Source organism: Lampetra planeri, chromosome 20 (assembly GCF_965212315.1).
Source record: "Lampetra planeri chromosome 20, kcLamPlan1.2.h2, whole genome shotgun sequence".
NCBI lineage: Eukaryota > Metazoa > Chordata > Hyperoartia > Petromyzontiformes > Petromyzontidae > Lampetra > Lampetra planeri.
Genome location: NC_136126.1, coordinates 12,808,560 through 12,831,054, shown reverse-complemented (window position 1 = coordinate 12,831,054; position 22,495 = coordinate 12,808,560). Strand labels below are relative to the sequence as shown.

Below are 22,495 nucleotides of genomic sequence, written 5' to 3'. Positions count from 1 at the left end.
TTTCTTTTCTCCAATGTAGCAATCACCACAAATGCAACTCAATTTGTAGACTCCAGGATACTGTAAGTCAGGAACGACATCCTTCACAGATGGAATCAGATCACGGATTTTATGCACTGTACTGAATCGGACTTGGATCTTATGTTTGTTTAGAATTTTGGAGATCTTTTTGGTCACGCCTGCTATGTATGGTAACGTGATGGTTTTGGTCGGAGTTTCAAGTGGCTGTTTCTGTGTGGTGGGAGAGACAGCTTGGCGGATAGTACGGTCAGAGTATCCGTTCATCCTGAGGGCCCGATGTACATGTCTTAATTCACCGGTCAGGTGGTGTTTGTCAGAAATGCCATGGGCTCTGTGGTATAGCGTTTTGATGAGAGAATTCTTTTGAGATGGGTGGTGGTGGGAATCAGGTTTCAAGTAGGAATCTGTGTGGGTGGCTTTCCTGTAGACAGAATGTCCCAAGGATCCGTCAGGCCTCCTCTCAAACAGAATATCCAAGAATGGTAGTTTACCGTGTTTCTCCACTTCCATGGTGAATCTGATGGATGGGTGTCTAGAATTGATGTGGTCCAAGAAGTGGTTCAATGCTGGGAGGCCATGTGGCCAGATGACGAAAGTGTCATCCACATACCTCTTCCACAGGGAAGGACGCAGGGTAGATGTCTGGATGGCGTCTGATTCAAACTTTTCCATGAACATGTTGGCTATAACTGGTGACAAAGGGGAGCCCATAGGGGTACCCTCATTCTGTTTGTAGAAGGTGCCATTCCAGGTAAAATAGGTGTTGGTGAGGCAATGCCTAACCAGCGCAGGTGCATCAGAATTCAATCCATGTTGGACTAAGTCCTCAATTATTGTTAGGGTGTCCGGTACTGGGACTTTGGTAAACAAAGATACTACATCAAAGCTGACGAGGATGTCATCAGGAGATAGTACCATGTCCTTAACCATAGAGACTAATTGGGTTGAGTTGAGTACTGCCGAAGAGGTCTTGCCTGTGAAAGGGAGCAGAGTATCTGATAGAAAACGGGCTAGTTTGTACGTAGGAGAGTTTATCGTCGACACAATGGGTCGTAGCGGGGTGCCTTCCTTATGGATTTTGGGAAGACCATAGAGTCTGGGAGGTCTTGCCGCCGATGGTTTTAGAGAGGGACGTTTGCTTGGTTCGATTAGGGAAGTCAAACTCGTGATGATACTGTTGGCTTTCGTCGTTAGGCTTTTAGTGGGATCGTTTTTAATTTTGGAGTAACTCCCATCATTAAGAAGGTCCAGGATTTTGTTGTTGTATGAATCTTTATCCATGATGACCGTGGCATTGCCCTTGTCTGCCGAGAGGATGACTATATCATCTCTCTTTTTTAGGTCCGCGAGTTCAGAGCGTTCGTTTTTGATGATGTTACTAGTGGGTTTCTTAGCATTCTTAAGAATAGTAGCTATTTCAGCTCTTGCTACATCCGCATGGATGTGTCCTATGCCTCTGAGGGCTACATCAATCTGAGAAATCATATCCTCTACTGGTATATATTTAGGGGTGACGGCGAAATTTAGTCCTTTGGCCAGTACCGTTTTTAGAGTGTCAGAAATTGGGATGTTACTCTGATTAATCACGGTCTTGTTAACATCCAGCTTTGCGATGTGTGGCTCTGGTTTCTTCTTAGATAGGAGGTTGAATTTAGAAATCAGGTTAGCTTTGCATTTGGCTGACATTGAGTCAGCAGAAGCAGAAGTCATGTTATCAACGTGGTTCCAATCAGAAGGTGACATTTTTTGTGTTAACATTAAATGTGTTTGTAAGAGAGTCTTGTCTAAATTATCGAGTTCAGATCGGAGAAACCTTATTCTCTCCGAGATTAGTGATAGGCTAGCTTTAAATAAGATCTGTTTAGAGTTCGGTGAGGACACAGCAGCGGATGTAAGTGTGAAAGCGATGGGTATTACCTTGTTATCTCGGCATCTCTTGAGGAAGGCCAGCGTCTCGAGAAGCTGTGACTTCTTGTCTCGTCTGTTAAAAACTCTAACAGATAGGTGGAATTCCTCCCCGTAGAGGGCATTAATTCTAGATTTGAAGCTTTCGTGACTGCAAGGAATCATATTCTTAGGTTTTTTCGGTAAAGTCACGTAGGTAAAACATCAAAATTAATGAAAATAAAATAAAATAAAAAGAAAAATCACGACGTTTCGGAGGCAAGACAAGTCTCCGTCATCAGGTGGGACCGTCACAGCCGAATTAGCTGCATCAAGTGAGGCAATGATTCAAGAAGTAATCCCTTATAAGCAAGTTGAAGGGGGGAGGAGAGGGGGGGGGGGAGCTCATCAGAATGTGGTAGCCAATGAATGGAACGTATCGGGAGGGAGGGGGGCGGGGCTCAAAGACAGCACGGAGTACTAAGTACAACGCATCGGGAGGGGGAGGGGGGGGGAGCGGGGCCAAAACAATGGACGACTGCTTGGACGACGGCTTGGACGCGGTTGTTGCTGCACACGCCAACACAATGGACAGAGAGGGGGGAGGGGGAGGTCTGATACACATGATAGACAAAAGAACGAAAATGCCCATGTTTATACCAATGCTGGCTGAACAATGAAGAGAGCACTGCCAAAAAATAACTGGGGATGTTAACACTCGGTAAAGTAAAGTAAAATAGTGCCTGTCAGATAAGATGGTTCAAAAAAGTGTAATTAAGTCTTTTTTGCGTGGTTGATAACATCTTTCCAATGATTACTAAGTTTGTACCCATCATCACGGTTGAAATTATGTCTGTGTTTGTATATTTGTATGGCTTCGTGTACAAACCTTTGATGGTAGCCGGGAGGTTTGCAGAGAACCTTGGTCTCGGAAAAGACAATTTCATGAGAGCCCACCGAGTTGTAGCAATGATCGGCAACGGCAGAAGAATCAGTTCTGCCGTGTTTCAGATCTGACTTGTGCTCGCGGACACGATCAGAAACATGACGTTTCGTTTCTCCAATGTAGCAATCACCACAAATGCAACTCAATTTGTAGACTCCAGGATACTGTAAGTCAGGAACGACATCCTTCACAGATGGAATCAGATCACGGATTTTATGCACTGTACTGAATCGGACTTGGATCTTATGTTTGTTTAGAATTTTGGAGATCTTTTTGGTCACGCCTGCTATGTATGGTAACGTGATGGTTTTGGTCGGAGTTTCAAGTGGCTGTTTCTGTGTGGTGGGAGAGACAGCTTGGCGGATAGTACGGTCAGAGTATCCGTTCATCCTGAGGGCCCGATGTACATGTCTTAATTCACCGGTCAGGTGGTGTTTGTCAGAAATGCCATGGGCTCTGTGGTATAGCGTTTTGATGAGAGAATTCTTTTGAGATGGGTGGTGGTGGGAATCCGGTTTCAAGTAGGAATCTGTGTGGGTGGCTTTCCTGTAGACAGAATGTCCCAAGGATCCGTCAGGCCTCCTCTCAAACAGAATATCCAAGAATGGTAGTTTACCGTGTTTCTCCACTTCCATGGTGAATCTGATGGATGGGTGTCTAGAATTGATGTGGTCCAAGAAGTGGTTCAATGCTGGGAGGCCATGTGGCCAGATGACGAAAGTGTCATCTACATACCTCTTCCACAGGGAAGGACGCAGGGTAGATGTCTGGATGGCGTCTGATTCAAACTTTTCCATGAACATGTTGGCTATAACTGGTGACAAAGGGGAGCCCATAGGGGTACCCTCATTCTGTTTGTAGAAGGTGCCATTCCAGGTAAAATAGGTGTTGGTGAGGCAATGCCTAACCAGCGCAGGTGCATCAGAATTCAATCCATGTTGGACTAAGTCCTCAATTATTGTTAGGGTGTCCGGTACTGGGACTTTGGTAAACAAAGATACTACATCAAAGCTGACGAGGATGTCATCAGGAGATAGTACCATGTCCTTAACCATAGAGACTAATTGGGTTGAGTTGAGTACTGCCGAAGAGGTCTTGCCTGTGAAAGGGAGCAGAGTACCTGATAGAAAACGGGCTAGTTTGTACGTAGGAGAGTTTATCGTCGACACAATGGGTCGTAGCGGGGTGCCTTCCTTATGGATTTTGGGAAGACCATAGAGTCTGGGAGGTCTTGCCGCCGATGGTTTTAGAGAGGGACGTTTGCTTGGCTCGATTAGGGAAGTCGAACTCGTGATGATACTGTTGGTTTTCGTCGTTAGGCTTTTAGTGGGATCGTTTTTAATTTTGGAGTAACTCCCATCATTAAGAAGGTCCAGGATTTTGTTGTTGTATGAATCTTTATCCATGATGACCGTGGCATTGCCCTTGTCTGCCGAGAGGATGACTATATCATCTCTCTTTTTTAGGTCCGCGAGTTCAGAGCGTTCGTTTTTGCTAATGTTACAAGTGGGTTTCTTAGCATTCTTAAGAATAGTAGCTATTTCAGCTCTTGCTACATCCGCATGGATGTGTCCTATGCCTCTGAGGGCTACATCAATCTGAGAAATCATATCCTCTACTGGTATATATTTAGGGGTGACGGCGAAATTTAGTCCTTTGGCCAGTACCGTTTTTAGAGTGTCAGAAATTGGGATGTTACTCTGATTAATCACGGTCTATGGTCTTCCCAAAATCCATAAGGAAGGCACCCCGCTACGACCCATTGTGTCGACGATAAACTCTCCTACGTACAAACTAGCCCGTTTTCTATCAGGTACTCTGCTCCCTTTCACAGGCAAGACCTCTTCGGCAGTACTCAACTCAACCCAATTAGTCTCTATGGTTAAGGACATGGTACTATCTCCTGATGACATCCTCGTCAGCTTTGATGTAGTATCTTTGTTTACCAAAGTCCCAGTACCGGACACCCTAACAATAATTGAGGACTTAGTCCAACATGGATTGAATTCTGATGCACCTGCGCTGGTTAGGCATTGCCTCACCAACACCTATTTTACCTGGAATGGCACCTTCTACAAACAGAATGAGGGTACCCCTATGGGCTCCCCTTTGTCACCAGTTATAGCCAACATGTTCATGGAAAAGTTTGAATCAGACGCCATCCAGACATCTACCCTGCGTCCTTCGCTGTGAAAGAGGTATGTGGATGACACTTTCGTCATCTGGCCACATGGCCTCCCAGCATTGAACCACTTCTTGGACCACATCAATTCTAGACACCCATCCATCAGATTCACCATGGAAGTGGAGAAACACGGTAAACTACCATTCTTGGATATTCTGTTTGAGAGGAGGCCTGACGGATCCTTGGGACATTCTGTCTACAGGAAAGCCACCCACAGATTCCTACTTGAAACCGGATTCCCACCACCACCCATCTCAAAAGAATTCTCTCATCAAAACGCTATACCACAGAGCCCATGGCATTTCTGACAAACACCACCTGACCGGTGAATTAAGACATGTACATCGGGCCCTCAGGATGAACGGATACTCTGACCGTACTATCCGCCAAGCTGTCTCTCCCACCACACAGAAACAGCCACTTGAAACTCCGACCAAAACCATCACGTTACCATACATAGCAGGCGTGACCAAAAAGATCTCCAAAATTCTAAACAAACATAAGATCCAAGTCCGATTCAGTACAGTGCATAAAATCCGTGATCTGATTCCATCTGTGAAGGATGTCGTTCCTGACTTACAGTATCCTGGAGTCTACAAATTGAGTTGCATTTGTGGTGATTGCTACATTGGAGAAACGAAACGTCATGTTTCTGATCGTGTCCGCGAGCACAAGTCAGATCTGAAACACGGCAGAACTGATTCTTCTGCCGTTGCTGATCATTGCTACAACTCGGTGGGCTCTCATGAAATTGTCTTTTCCGAGACCAAGGTTCTCTGCAAACCTCCCGGCTACCATCAAAGGTTTGTACACGAAGCCATACAAATATACAAACACAGACATAATTTCAACCGTGATGATGGGTACAAACTTAGTAATCATTGGAAAGATGTTATCAACCACGCAAAAAAGACTTAATTACACTTTTTTGGACCATCTTATCTGACAGGCACTATTTTACTTTACTTTACCGAGTGTTAACATCCCCAGTTATTTTTTGGCAGTGCTCTCTTCATTGTTCAGCCAGCATTGGTATAAACATGGGCATTTTCGTTCTTTTGTCTATCATGTGTATCAGACCTCCCCCTCCCCCCTCTCTGTCCATTGTGTTGGCGTGTGCAGCAGCAACCGCGTCCAAGCCGTCGTCCATTGTTTTGGCCCCGCTCCCCCCCCCCTCCCGATGCGTTGTACTTAGTACTCCGTGCTGTCTTTGAGCCCCGCCCCCCTCCCTCCCGATACGTTCCATTCATTGGCTACCACATTCTGATGAGCTCCCCCCCCTCTCCTCCCCCCTTCAACTTGCTTATAAGGGATTACTTCTTGAATCATTGCCTCACTTGATGCAGCTAATTCGGCTGTGACGGTCCCACCTGATGACGGAGACTTGTCTTGCCTCCGAAACGTCGTGATTTTTGTTTTTATTTTATTTTATTTTCATTAATTTTGATGTTTTACCTACGGGACTTTACCGAAAAAACCTAAGAATATGATTCCTTGCAGTCACGAAAGCTTCAAATCTAGAATTTTAGATTTCTATTTTGCTTATATTTTATCTATACTTGTGTGTCGTTTATTTTTGATGTAGAGGGCTTTGAGATGTTTCAATATGAAAGGCGCTTTATAAAATAGAGGTTTTATTATTTTTCATATCGAACCAATCCTGCTGAGGTCAAAAACGATGCAGAGTTTGTTTATGTCGAAGCAATGCTGGGGGCTGTGTGACTGATGGGATGTGTAGAAAATGCTCTTTTTTTTATGTGGACCGAAATCTATGTGAGGGAGGCTTGTTGTCTGCTTATTTTTTTCCTCTTGAGAATCAGTTGTTCCCCAGTCTGACACGGAATCTACAGGCACACATTGGGTTTCGGACGCACGAGATAAACATTTCATGTTTTTTTAATGCACGTGAACGTTCGCGATACGTGTCTACATACCATGAATAAGTCTCCCCGGCCTTTTCATATCCTGACATAATTAGTTTAGCATACTTGCATTTACACGGAGAGATGGAGAATGGAACTCATGATGGATTGATTAGTGACCATACGCAGATTCATAATCTCATTCTAACAGGAAAGAAAGATGTGTTGGTTCGGGTGGGACGCGTCGTACGAATGGACAATGGCCGGTGGTCAAGAATAACGATGCAATGGATCTGAGAGGCAGTGCAGTGAGGAGATGGAGAAATAAAATCAGCTCCATGTATCGGTGCTTGGTGACTTATTACATTCGTAGTGGTGGCAGCAGCCTAGTTGAGGCCTTCATCCAGCAGTGGATTGATTATGGTAGATGACGACAACATATCAGAGGTGAGACGTTAGCGATTTTTAAAAAATAAAAGATTATTTGCCTGGTGGTGGCGGAGCGTTCATGGTGGTGGCGTTTCACCCGTGCAATAATTTCCCTTCCTTTGCAAAGCGTCCCAGGGTTTTAACTCCGAGCTGTGTGCAGCACTCGCGGCTTCTCTGAGTGAGCCACACGGGCAGAGTCAGACCTCTGCGCTCATGACATTTCAATTAATAGGGCCCTGCATTATTAACAAAAACACATGTTCTCTGGTAAATATTAATACAATGCCACGTTTTGGGGTTCCAAGGCGGCGGGGGTCGGGGGGTTAAGATCACCCCCCATTGCCCCAAGCTGGATCCCAGTTGCTGGAGATGCTCGATGGCTGCGTGCGGAGGAGTTTACTTGTTGTGGCCGGTGGGCGCCGCTGGGAGCCATCTGTGAATGCAGCGTCGTCAGGGATTTGATTCTCGCTCGGGCGTTGCTGTCTCCAGAGCTCTTTCGGTGACGCCAAAGGGTTCCACGTGGGCAGCAAGAAGTCGCTGCTGTTCCTCCTCAAGTTCCTGTCGGAGCTGGTGCCATTTGAGCCTCCGCACTACCTCAAGGTGAGTCGAGCAGAGGGGTCACAATAATCACAAACAATATTCTGTCAGTTTAACACGTAGGCCTGATTAGGTTGGTTATTATTACCGGTACTCGAATTGTAAATGTTGTGGGTTTATTCTCTAACTCACGGGTGTGCTGAACTAGTAACGAATTGGCATGTTTTGTTTACATGACAAACCTTCGTAATTGGCTTTGTCGGGTGGTGGCGAGTTTAACGACGCATTTCTATTTACAGGATTTAATTTAAAAAACCTCTTATGTATAACAGTCTTTATGTTCATAGGGTATTGCCTTAAATGCCTCTCGAAGCTACTTACATCTCGGCTCGTAAACATTCAAAGCCCCCCCCCCACCAGTGGCAGCTCTCCCGATGTGGCACAACGAGGTGACTTGGCACTGGTCTGAAAGTGGACGTGAGGCTGTCAGTGGAGGGCAATGATGTCCATGCGTAATCCCAATTGAGTCATTTGCAGGGAATTTTTTCGAAATTGGCAATTTTAACCATGATGCTTGGCACAATGGCCAATTTGTTTCTAATGGCCAATTCGGAGCACCGTGGTGGTTAGATGTTAACTCCCTCGCCTGGTATGCAGGAGGTCGTGGGTTCCATCCCGAACCTTGATGCCTGTTGTATATTTGTAGTTTGCATGTGTCTCTCCCCGTGGTCACGTGGATTTTTCTCCGTGCGCTTAAAAGTATTTGGCGGCATTACATTTCCATGTGATGTGCCACTTTGTTGAGCTATCATCGGGGCACTTCTGAAAAAGAGCTACATAGCTCAATTGCCCTTACCTGGTAAAATAAACAAAAATAGAATGTCAGGGTATCTATGACATTCAGTGTGAAACAGACGGAGTGCATTTAAGGTGAATTCATCGTATGCAACCAGGGTGGCCGCCGGGATTCAACCCGAGAAGCTCTGCGACAAGTGGCGAATGCGCCACCCAATGGGCCACCTCTCCGAGTTGTCTGCACACGAATGCTGGGGAAGCTTTGACGCCACGTGCTGATCCATTGGCTCACCATTACCGAGACCATTGATCAGCGTGGGCCGGGCATTAGTTTTAAATCTGTAAATGATGAGAAAACCCATCGCAACAGAAGCATTTATTGATGATGGGTGTGTGGCAATGTTTTATAGATCATCAACTCAAAAGAGTTGGTGAAAATGCGACTATCCTAGCAGGTTAGAGTTGAAACAGGTTAAATGCCGGCTGTTATGGTGCAAATGAAATTGATAAAAAGGGAGACCTCTTATTACCGATATGTTTTATAGATAGTAGTGTCACATGGCAGTGATTCCATCATGATATCCTGCAGGTAACAGGATCTATGGTCTGTGGAGAATCTGGGCAATGGCACTCTTTGCTTTTCACAGTGCCACGGGTAATAGCAAGACGCTATTGTGCGGCTCGCAAGGGGAATCGCAGATTACAAAATTGTAGCGGTTAGGATGACGAGCCTCGGTATTTGTTTCACTGTTGAGGGTGAATCAAGTCTGTTCTGGCTGCCCCTTGCTTTCTAAATATCAGAGAAGAGCTCTTGACTGAAACGTCATCCTGCTGTACGTTTCTCTGTCACGAGGTCGTGTTCACGGCTGATGATGGCGGTGGTAAAAGTGTTTTTTTGTTTCCGTGCTTCAAACTATTGTTTGCTAAGAACATGCGGCTAGCATCCGATCCCACCACTGAAACCCACGTGGTGTGCCAAGCTTCCCGAGAACAGTTGAGCATGTGACCTGGCCGAATATGCACACCCCATCATCTCGTCGCCCGGCGCCTCCAGGAGTTGGAAAGGAAGCCGGGAACATGACAGCGGAGAAACTGACCAAACCCTCCTGTGCACAGCGAGCTGTGGAGCACATCATCCTTAGTCAATGTGCGCATTGTAAACCACTTTGCAAATTCAATGGGAGGCACAGCAGCGGCGGCGGTGGCAGCAGCAGCAATTCACACGAGGGATATTGATCTCTGAATTGCTCTTCGCTAAGCCACACTATGCAGTGCCGTGATTGTTGTTTTTCCTCCTTCTCGTGGGAAGATTCACATCCTAAACCCCCCGTTTGTGGAGCTGAAGCAACGCGCTGCGCTGATGGAATACGTGTCCCTGGCGAGGACCAGGCTTGTCGACCTCAAGGTGTGAGAAACTCGGTGTCCCGTGTGCACGTTCGCGTTTTTGGGGTTCTTCACTCACCTCGTGGCGACTACTCACATCACCACCCTGCACACTCACACCCAGCCACTCAGTGTCACCCTGCACACTCACACCCAGCCACTCAGTGTCACCCTGCACACTCACAGTGTCACCCTGCACACTCACACCCAGCCATTCAGTGTCACCCTGCACACTCACACCCAGCCACTCACATCACCACCCTGCACACTCACACCCAGCCACTCACAGCGTCACCCTGCACACTCACACCCAGCCACTCGCAGCGTCACCCTGCACACTCACACCCAGCCACTCAGTGTCACCCTGCACACTCACACCCACTCACATCACCACCCTGCACACTCACACCCAGCCACTCACAGTGTCACCCTGCACACTCACACCCAGCCACTCACAGTGTCACCCTGCACACTCACACCCAGCCACTCAGTGTCACCCTGCACACTCACACCCAGCCACTCAGTGTCACCCTGCACACTCACACCCAGCCACTCACAGTGTCACCCTGCACACTCACCCAGCTACTCACATCACCACCCTGCACACTCACACCCAGCCACTCACATTGTCACCCTGCACACTCACACCCAGCCACTCACAGTATCACCCTGCACACTCACACCCAGCCACTCACATCACCACCCTGCACACTCACACCCAGCCACTCACATTGTCACCCTGCACACTCACACCCAGCCACTCAGTGTCACCCTGCACACTCACACCCAGCCACTCACAGCGTCACCCTGCACACTCACACCCAGCCACTCACATCACCACCCTGCACACTCACACCCAGCCACTCACATCACCACCCTGCACACTCACACCCAGCCACTCACAGTGTCAGCCTGCACACTCACACCCAGCCACTCACAGTGTCACCCTGCACACTCACACCCAGCCACTCACATCACCAGCCTGCACACTCACACCCAGCCACTCACATCACCACCCTGCACACTCACACCCAGCCACTCAGTGTCACCCTGCACACTCACACCCAGCCACTCACAGCGTCACCCTGCACACTCACACCCAGCCACTCACATCACCACCCTGCACACTCACACCCAGCCACTCACATCACCACCCTGCACACTCACACCCAGCCACTCACAGTGTCAGCCTGCACACTCACACCCAGCCACTCACAGTGTCACCCTGCACACTCACACCCAGCCACTCACATCACCAGCCTGCACACTCACACCCAGCCACTCACATCACCACCCTGCACACTCACACCCAGCCACTCACAGTGTCACCCTGCACACTCACACCCAGCCACTCACAGTGTCACCCTGCACACTCACACCCAGCCACTCAGTGTCACCCTGCACACTCACACCCAGCCACTCACAGTGTCACCCTGCACACTCACACCCAGCCACTCAGTGTCACCCTGCACACTCACACCCAGCCACTCAGTGTCACCCTGCACACTCTCACCCAGCCACTCACAGTGTCACCCTGCACACTCACACCCAGCCACTCACATCACCACCCTGCACACTCACACCCAACCACTCACAGTGTCACCCTGCACACTCACACCCAGCCACTCACAGTATCACCCTGCACACTCACACCCAGCCACTCACATCACCACCCTGCACACTCACACCCAGCCACTCACAGTGTCACCCTGCACACTCACACCCAGCCACTCACAGTGTCACCCTGCACACTCACACCCAGCCACTCACAGTATCACCCTGCACACTCACACCCAGCCACTCATATCACCACCCTGCACACTCACACCCAGCCACTCACATCACCACCCTGCACACTCACACCCAGCCACTCACAGTGTCAGCCTGCACACTCACACCCAGCCACTCACAGTGTCACCCTGCACACTCACACCCAGCCACTCGCATCACCACCCTGCACACTCACACCCAGCCACTCACAGTGTCACCCTGCACACTCACACCCAGCCACTCACAGTGTCACCCTGCACACTCACACCCAGCCACTCACATCACCACCCTGCACACTCACACCCAGCCACTCACAGTGTCACCCTGCACACTCACACCCAGCCACTCACAGTGTCACCCTGCACACTCACACCCAGCCACTCACAGTGTCACCCTGCACACTCCCACCCAGCCGCTCAATGTCACCCTGCACACTCACACCCAGCCACTCACAGTGTCACCCTGCACACTCACACCCAGCCACTCACAGTGTCACCCTGCACACTCACACCCAGCCACTTGGTGTCACCCTGCACACTCACACCCAACCACTCACATCACCACCCTGCACACTCACACCCAGCCACTCACAGTGTAATTTAGTAGGGGAGATGTCGCGGTTATCCGTGACTTTGCTTTTTATTCATCCCCCAGGACTGCACTTTGAGATAAACGATGCTAACTCTGCACGGCCACGACGGCCAGCAGTTTCGCCGAGCTGCTCGTTGTTCGCGTGGAGGCTGCTTGCCAGTAGCAGCTGCTGCAGTGTGTTGGGGTTGCCAGGTGGCATGGTGATGAACGCACAGGCGTGTCTATTCCTGAATCTTGCTTGTGCGGATCTCTGAGTGTGGGCCCCCTCCTGTGCATGCCTGGTACCCTCTGGTTTCTCCGCTTTTCTCTCACACAAAGCCAAACTCTCATGACTCGAAGTAGTAATTTAGAAGTTTAGATCATCAATTCAAGGGAGTTGAGAAATGTGGGTTCAACTGAGTCGCAGACGTAGATTTGGATGCAACACGTTTGTAGTGACATCGGGGATGTCACTGTGTGACGTTCTTACGCCGCGGACAGCACTGGGGTGGGTTGCTGTGTGAGGCCGGCTCTAGGACAGCATGGCGTGCGATGCACCGTCATCGCGTACACCCCGTAGAACAGCCCTAGTGGGGCTTGGTGAGCGCTGGGATAGCGCGGGCACAACGCGTAGCGTGCAGTGCGGGCTCCCACAAGGAGGAGTGGGAGAGTGTCGGGCCAGGGGCAGGGTTGCCCCAGGCACTCTGGTTGACCCCGTAGACACATGATCCGGAGTGTCCACAGAGAAGGGGGTGATCACGTGTCCAGGGAGAGCTCTCGAGGGGGATCGAGAGGAAGCTAGAACGCTCGAGAAGGCGGAAGGGGCCGAGGGCAGAGCGGCCCCGACCAGGAAGATATAAGGTGGATCCCTGAGAGGGACCGGGGTCACCGCATTCTACAAGCTGGACGCTCTACATCCTACAAGCTGGAAGCTCCACATCTGCAAGCTGGAAGCTCCACGTCCTACAAGCTGGAAGCTCCACGTCTACAAGCTGGAAGCTCCACGTCCTACAAGCTGGAAGCTCCACGTCCTACAAGCTGAAGCTCTACGTCCTACAAGCTGGAAGCTCCACGTCTACAAGCTGGAAGCTCTACAGGCATCAACACGTGGCCGGGACCCGAGTTAGGGTCAGACCCTTCGTAGCTGTAACTCCTCCGTATAGGGCAGTTAGCTGGGTGGTCACCACCCAAGGGTGTATCTGGTAAAGGGGCAATTACCCCTTTGTGTTAACGTGTTGATGTTATAATAAATGTGTTGCCTCTAAAGAGAAACATCTGCGACTCAGTTGGACTCACGACACATTTATTCAGTTCCAACACACGGGGTAACTTCTCCTTAACTGCATAACAACTTAAGGTGGTGACCACCCGGCTAACTACACTAGTTACAACGTAACTGGTGTAGTTAGCCTGGTGGTTACCACCCGGCTAAGTTACTAGTTACAACGTAACTGCTACTATGGACGGGGACCAACAGCTTCGGCCCGCGTCTACTTGTTGGAGACTCGTTGAATGGAGAAAGTAGACTAAGGGTTTCTTCCAGGATGAACAACAACCTGGTCCCTATCGTGACCCGGCTTGTATTCTCTGTGGCGTGGCCGACTCCGCCCTTGGCCACATCCACCTTCCAGAATCCTCGGGAAGGATCTGGGTCCCAATCACATGACCACCCCCTAGCCCCCACTTGGGGCCCCCTTTGTCAACTTAACCAGTCACGTGTCCTCCTGGGTCAACCAGAGTGCCATGGCCTTACACAACCTCATCCTTTGGTCGGCACCCACACACCCTGTCCTGTAAGGCCGGCACTGCACTTAAAGCATGGTGCCATCCAGCGCTATTATTCAGCGCACACCGTGCCCCTCTAGAGCCGGTACTACACCCACAACATTGTGGTATCCGGCGATGTTGCTACACTGCACGCCGTGCCCTTCTAGGGCCGGTACTGCCCCCACAGCATGTTGACATCCAGCGATGTCACTACACATATATGGGGCTCCCACATGCATATGGTAGTGCAGAACATTGATGATTGTACTGCCTTGATGTGTCCTCATGAGGTTGAACCTGGGTCCATAGTTGGGTCTTTGTTAACCTGCTGCCTGTTGGGACCGTGACATTTTCTCAACTCTTTGAGTTGGTCGCCCAAATGACAATGTGGCCACACGTTCATTTCTCTGTACCTGGGTGGTCTGCATAAGGCCGAGAGGTGTTGTACGTGCAATGCTGCATACCACCTCTGTTTTGTGTTGTTGTGAACTCCTATGGAGCATCCCACTCTTCTTTGGCTTCACGTCCGTGTGGTTCCAGGAGTCCATAGAGGAGATGGGCCTCTACGCTGACCCAGTCGAGGACCGTCGCGTGCAGGACGGATCGGTGGGTAACTTTCGGCAGCACAAGTTACACAGACTTACACACACACTCCACAGCCACACGTACACACAGACTCGTACACACGTACGCACAGACTCGTACACACGTATACACAGACTCGTACACTTGTGCACACAGACTCCTACACATGTACACACAGACTCCTACACACGAACACACAGACTCCTATACGTAGATATGCCTCCCCATCAACAGGAGGCAAAATTGGTGGTGGTGACTTACGCCCCCACCGAAGATGAACATCAGTGGTGGGTTACAGACAAGGCCGATGAGTCTATGACCTCCTGTCATAGGTGCTAGCTAAAGTGGCCCCTCGGGATAGTCATCCTGTTCAGTGACTTTAATGTCCGAGTGGGTTATGATGCAGAAACCTGCAGTGTCTTTCCTGTTTGTATCAATGTATGTTGAACCTCTTTTGCACCGTACATAGCCAACCGTGATAATCAGAGGTGCGGGGAAAGGACAACAAACTGAACACAAAAAGCAACGCAGTGTGTGATGATGTTGTAGTGTCATACTCCTGTGGTGTGTCTGTCAGGGCGCCCATCGCATGGAGGATGACGTGGAGAAGACGCTGGTGGCATTTGAGCGCACGGGAAAGATCCCGTCTAGTGTCATGGAGGCGAGGTGAGTCCGTGGTCACCCATTCCTGTCAGGGCTCCATATGGCAACATGGTGGCACAATAGTGACACTCATGCCTTGGATTCGATTGCTAACTTGAGCACCTCTCTGTGTGGAGTTTGTATGTTCTCTCTTTCTTGCATGGGTTTCCTACAGGTTTTCCAGTTTCTTCCTAGAGTAAAAAATAAACATAATCTAACTGGAATTGGCCAATCGTCTCAATTCTGAAAACTCACTGTCCAATTATTCGATTGGGATTTCACATTGCAAAAAAATGTGGCAGGACCCTCCTGAAATAGTCTTCAGATTTAGTGACGCTTGTATGGGTAAATACGTGTAATAAATTAATATAGGGAGTAATAATAATACCAACCCTACAAAAAGTGTCTTCTGGAAAGCAAAATGTGCAATTGTGACCATAGGATTTGTACTCCCAGCACACTCTGTTTTGTCATCATACTGTCGTTTCATGCACACAGCCACCTTTTAGACCAAGCAGTAACAACTCTGGCTGCATTTTAAACCTCGGCAGGCGAGTGAGACAACTGTGGACCGGTTTAATCTTTGAAATATAACAATAATCTTTGTTCGGAATCATCGCAAACACTTTTGTTTTTGGAGACAATATCATTTCTGCTTAATTTGATCGTGAGAATTGTTTATCAAATTACTGGTGAGTTGAAACAATATATAATCGTCTTCTTGGTTTTTTCGGTAAAGTCACGTAGAAGGGAAATAATAAAATAAGGTCTGTCGGGAAGACAGATAGACGCTGTCTTCCCGACAGACCTGTTCTTCACCTGAGGACGGCTGCTTGAGTTGTGGCCGAAACGTCGTGAGAATGTTTCGATTTAAAGCTTTCGTGACTGCAGGGATTCATCTTCTTGGTTCTTTCGGTAAAGTCACGTAGAAGGGAAGTAATAAAATAATAAAAATAAAACATAATAAAACAATTCTCACGACGTTTCGGCCACAACGCAAGCAGCCATCCTCAGGCGAAGAATGAAACACCCCAAGCTTGGAGCGTATATTTAAGCTGGGTTAGAGGGGGGGGAGGTGGGAAGAAGAGCGCCTAAACAAAATAATTTGCATATCAAGAGGAATTCAGCATATGGAAAATGCGTAGGAGGTGGGCGGGGGGGGTTCCAAATCAATACTATGCCCGTGCATTATGCAGGATTAGCAGCATCAAAGGGGGGGGGGGAAGGGGGGGAGCATTAACAAAGGAAAGGAATGTTAATAGTATGTAGCTGTAGTTACTAAACAACCACGTAAAAAACTACAGTATAAACTGCATGACAAACTAAAGTATAAACTACATAGCATCATCAGTAAACTTACTATACTCTACAATAAGCTGAGTTACTAACAGTAAGTAATACATGAAAAATTCTACGTTGTAAAAAATTATATAATATGCTTCCATCTAAACTTTATTCTCTTACATCACACGCGTCTATACCGTACTATATACTTCCATAGGCAAAACCAACATTAAATTACATACTGTATTGCTATAAACCACCCTATACCTTATACATTTTTAATATAACACTATGTATTATTCTACCCACCCTAATGTGTATCAAAATGGTTTATTACGTCCTTCCAGTGATTGCTAAGCCAGAATCCATCTTCTCGGTTAAAATTGTCTCTGTGTTTGTAAATGTGGATCGCCTCATGTACGAATCTCTCATGATAGCCAGATGGCTTGCAGAGAACCTCTGTCTTGGAGAAGTCAATGTCATGTGAGCCCACTGAGTTGTAACAGTGATCTGCCACGGCTGAGGTGTTTGTCCTACAGTGTTTCAGGTCAGCTTTATGTTCACGGATGCGGTCCGAGACATGTCGTTTGGTTTCCCCAATGTAACTGCTACCACAGAGGCAACTTAGTTTGTAGACACCAGGGTACTGTATGTCTGGAACCACATCTTTTACAGACGGTACCAGATCACGGATTTTATGTACTGTGTTGAATCGGACCTGGATCTTGTGTTTAATCAGGATTTTGGAGATCTTTTTTGTGACCCCAGCAATGTAGGGTAAGGTGATGGTCTTGAAAGGCTCCTCAACAGGATCTTTCTTGGTGGTTGGAGTGATGGCTTTGCGGATTGTGTAGTCGGAGTAACCATTAGCCTTAAGAGCTTGGCGTACGTGTTTGAGTTCACTGGAAATGTGTTCATGGTCGGAGATGCATTGGGCTCTATGATATAGAGTCTTGATGAGAGAATTCTTCTGGGATGGATGGTGGTGGGAATCCGGTTTTAGATAAGCATCCGTGTGGGTGGCTTTCCTGTAGACAGAGTGGCTCATTGAACCATCAGGTCTCCTTTTGATTAGGACATCCAAAAAGGGTAGCTTGCCATCATTTTCGACTTCCATGGTGAATCTGATGGCTGGGTGTATGGAATTGATATGGTCGAGAAATTGGTCTAGAGCAGGCCGGCCATGTGGCCAGATGACAAAAGTGTCGTCTACGTACCTCTTCCATAAGGTCGGGCGTAGAGTCGCAGTCTGGATGGCGTCCGTCTCAAATTTCTCCATGAAGATGTTGGCTACAACCGGAGATAAGGGGGAGCCCATTGGGGTGCCCTCAATTTGCTTGTAGAAGGTTCCATTCCAGGTGAAGTATGTATTGGTTAAGCAGTGTCTCACCAGGGGGGGTACCCCAGCATTCAGTCCTTGATGAACCAAGTCTTCAATGATTGCGATGGTGTCAGGCACAGGCACCTTGGTGAACAAGGAAACCACATCAAAACTGACAAGCAGGTCGTCTGGGGACAGGGCAATCCCCTTGATTGTTGATACCAGGTCAGTAGAGTTTAGTACTGCAGAGGTGGTTTTTCCAGTGAAAGGCCGTAGGATTTCGGACAAAAAACGAGCCAGTTTGTAAGTCGGGGAGTTGATAGTAGAGACAATGGGACGAAGAGGTGTATCTTCTTTATGTATCTTTGGCAAGCCGTACAATCTTGGTGGCCTGGCTGCAGAAGGTTTCAACGAGAACTGTTTGGTCTGATCAATTAATGCGGTTGAAGCAGAAATGATGTTGTTGGTTTTGGAGACGAGGCTGTTGGTGGGGTCTCTTTTTATTTTTGTATAGCTGCCATTGATTAGGACATCCAAAAAGCTACCCTTTTTGGATGTCCTAATCAAAAGGAGACCTGATGGTTCAATGAGCCACTCTGTCTACAGGAAAGCCACCCACACGGATGCTTATCTAAAACCGGATTCCCACCACCATCCATCCCAGAAGAATTCTCTCATCAAGACTCTATATCATAGAGCCCAATGCATCTCCGACCATGAACACATTTCCAGTGAACTCAAACACGTACGCCAAGCTCTTAAGGCTAATGGTTACTCCGACTACACAATCCGCAAAGCCATCACTCCAACCACCAAGAAAGATCCTGTTGAGGAGCCTTTCAAGACCATCACCTTACCCTACATTGCTGGGGTCACAAAAAAGATCTCCAAAATCCTGATTAAACACAAGATCCAGGTCCGATTCAACACAGTACATAAAATCCGTGATCTGGTACCGTCTGTAAAAGATGTGGTTCCAGACATACAGTACCCTGGTGTCTACAAACTAAGTAGCCTCTGTGGTAGCAGTTACATTGGGGAAACCAAACGACATGTCTCGGACCGCATCCGTGAACATAAAGCTGACCTGAAACACTGTAGGACAAACACCTCAGCCGTGGCAGATCACTGTTACAACTCAGTGGGCTCACATGACATTGACTTCTCCAAGACAGAGGTTCTCTGCAAGCCATCTGGCTATCATGAGAGATTCGTACATGAGGCGATCCACATTTACAAACACAGAGACAATTTTAACCGAGAAGATGGATTCTGGCTTAGCAATCACTGGAAGGACGTAATAAACCATTTTGATACACATTAGGGTGGGTAGAATAATACATAGTGTTATATTAAAAATGTATAAGGTATAGGGTGGTTTATAGCAATACAGTATGTAATTTAATGTTGGTTTTGCCTATGGAAGTATATAGTACGGTATAGACGCGTGTGATGTAAGAGAATAAAGTTTAGATGGAAGCATATTATATAATTTTTTACAACGTAGAATTTTTCATGTATTACTTACTGTTAGTAACTCAGCTTATTGTAGAGTATAGTAAGTTTACTGATGATGCTATGTAGTTTATACTTTAGTTTGTCATGCAGTTTATACTGTAGTTTTTTACGTGGTTGTTTAGTAACTACAGCTACATACTATTAACATTCCTTTCCTTTGTTAATGCTCCCCCCCTTCCCCCCCCCCCTTTGATGCTGCTAATCCTGCATAATGCACGGGCATAGTATTGATTTGGAACCCCCCCCGCCCACCTCCTACGCATTTTCCATATGCTGAATTCCTCTTGATATGCAAATTATTTTGTTTAGGCGCTCTTCTTCCCACCTCCCCCCCCTCTAACCCAGCTTAAATATACGCTCCAAGCTTGGGGTGTTTCATTCTTCGCCTGAGGATGGCTGCTTGCGTTGTGGCCGAAACGTCGTGAGAATTGTTTTATTATGTTTTATTTTTATTATTTTATTACTTCCCTTCTACGTGACTTTACCGAAAGAACCAAGAAGATGAATCCCTGCAGTCACGAAAGCTTTAAATCGAAATTTAACCGCCTCTACGGGGAGGGTTTCCACATAACTTTGAGATCCTTCAACAAGCTCCGGGACAAGAAGGCTCAGCTAATCGAGTCTCTCACCTTTCTGAAGAGATGCCGCGACTCTAAGGTAATACCGAACGCATTTACACTAACATCTGCTGCTGTAACTTCTTCTAATGCGAAACGAATTCTGTCTAGAACTAGCTTAGCTCTTATCTCAGAGAAAATCAGACTTACGCGCACCGAACTAGATCAGTTAGACAAGACACTCTACAAATCACACTTATCCTTGAGTGCAACAATGTCCACATCGGATTGGGAACATGTGGAAAAAATGACTGCCTCTTCAGCTGCCGCTATGTCGACTAAATGTAAGGACAACTTGATTTCCAAATTCAACCGCCTCTCAAACAAGAAACCGGACCCACACATTGAAAAGCTAGATGTTAACAAAGTCGTAATTAATCGCAGTAACAGTCCTATTTCTGAAGGTTTGAAATCCGTTTTAGCTAAAGGACTAAACTTTGCAGTCACACCTAGACACATACCAGTTAATGATATAATTGCTCGAGTAGATGTAGCTCTCAAGGGCTTGAGTCACATCGCTGCAGACGTAGCAAGATCGGAAATCTCTGTAACCCTCAAAAACGCTAAGATGCCAGCTAGCAACATCAGCAAAGATGAGCGTTTTGAATTAGCTCAATTAAAAAAGAGGGATGACATTGTCATCCTCTCAGCCGACAAAGGCAATGCCACTGTCATCATGGACAAAATAGAATACAACAACAAAATTCAAGAACTACTCACCGATGGCAGCTATACAAAAATAAAAAGAGACCCCACCAACAGCCTCGTCTCCAAAACCAACAACATCATTTCTGCTTCAACCGCATTAATTGATCAGACCAAACAGTTCTCGTTGAAACCTTCTGCAGCCAGGCCACCAAGATTGTACGGCTTGCCAAAGATACATAAAGAAGATACACCTCTTCGTCCCATTGTCTCTACTATCAACTCCCCGACTTACAAACTGGCTCGTTTTTTGTCCGAAATCCTACGGCCTTTCACTGGAAAAACCACCTCTGCAGTACTAAACTCTACTGACCTGGTATCAACAATCAAGGGGATTGCCCTGTCCCCAGACGACCTGCTTGTCAGTTTTGATGTGGTTTCCTTGTTCACCAAGGTGCCTGTGCCTGACACCATCGCAATCATTGAAGACTTGGTTCATCAAGGACTGAATGCTGGGGTACCCCCCCTGGTGAGACACTGCTTAACCAATACATACTTCACCTGGAATGGAACCTTCTACAAGCAAATTGAGGGCACCCCAATGGGCTCCCCCTTATCTCCGGTTGTAGCCAACATCTTCATGGAGAAATTTGAGACGGACGCCATCCAGACTGCGACTCTACGCCCGACCTTATGGAAGAGGTACGTAGACGACACTTTTGTCATCTGGCCACATGGCCGGCCTGCTCTAGACCAATTTCTCGACCATATCAATTCCATACACCCAGCCATCAGATTCACCATGGAAGTCGAAAATGATGGCAAGCTACCCTTTTTGGATGTCCTAATCAAAAGGAGACCTGATGGTTCAATGAGCCACTCTGTCTACAGGAAAGCCACCCACACGGATGCTTATCTAAAACCGGATTCCCACCACCATCCATCCCAGAAGAATTCTCTCATCAAGACTCTATATCATAGAGCCCAATGCATCTCCGACCATGAACACATTTCCAGTGAACTCAAACACGTACGCCAAGCTCTTAAGGCTAATGGTTACTCCGACTACACAATCCGCAAAGCCATCACTCCAACCACCAAGAAAGATCCTGTTGAGGAGCCTTTCAAGACCATCACCTTACCCTACATTGCTGGGGTCACAAAAAAGATCTCCAAAATCCTGATTAAACACAAGATCCAGGTCCGATTCAACACAGTACATAAAATCCGTGATCTGGTACCGTCTGTAAAAGATGTGGTTCCAGACATACAGTACCCTGGTGTCTACAAACTAAGTTGCCTCTGTGGTAGCAGTTACATTGGGGAAACCAAACGACATGTCTCGGACCGCATCCGTGAACATAAAGCTGACCTGAAACACTGTAGGACAAACACCTCAGCCGTGGCAGATCACTGTTACAACTCAGTGGGCTCACATGACATTGACTTCTCCAAGACAGAGGTTCTCTGCAAGCCATCTGGCTATCATGAGAGATTCGTACATGAGGCGATCCACATTTACAAACACAGAGACAATTTTAACCGAGAAGATGGATTCTGGCTTAGCAATCACTGGAAGGACGTAATAAACCATTTTGATACACATTAGGGTGGGTAGAATAATACATAGTGTTATATTAAAAATGTATAAGGTATAGGGTGGTTTATAGCAATACAGTATGTAATTTAATGTTGGTTTTGCCTATGGAAGTATATAGTACGGTATAGACGCGT

At 47.5% G+C, this 22,495-nt stretch overlaps 1 protein-coding gene across 7 annotated transcripts in view; it reads left to right on the top strand.

Moving 5' to 3' along the window:
- FANCA (FA complementation group A) overlaps positions 1 to 22,495 on the top strand; it is a 158,072-nt gene that overhangs the window by 50,957 nt on the left and 84,620 nt on the right. For all 7 annotated transcript variants that reach the window (XR_013586503.1, XM_078603618.1, XM_078603614.1 and 4 more), the window contains exons 15-18: positions 7,817 to 7,927; positions 9,969 to 10,064; positions 14,690 to 14,755; positions 15,312 to 15,400. Coding sequence is in view for 6 of the 7 variants with exons in the window: in XM_078603618.1 (XP_078459744.1) it covers positions 7,817 to 7,927; positions 9,969 to 10,064; positions 14,690 to 14,755; positions 15,312 to 15,400 (362 nt within the window). In the remaining variant the exon portion in view is untranslated. The remainder of the gene's footprint in view (positions 1 to 7,816; positions 7,928 to 9,968; positions 10,065 to 14,689; positions 14,756 to 15,311; positions 15,401 to 22,495) is intronic.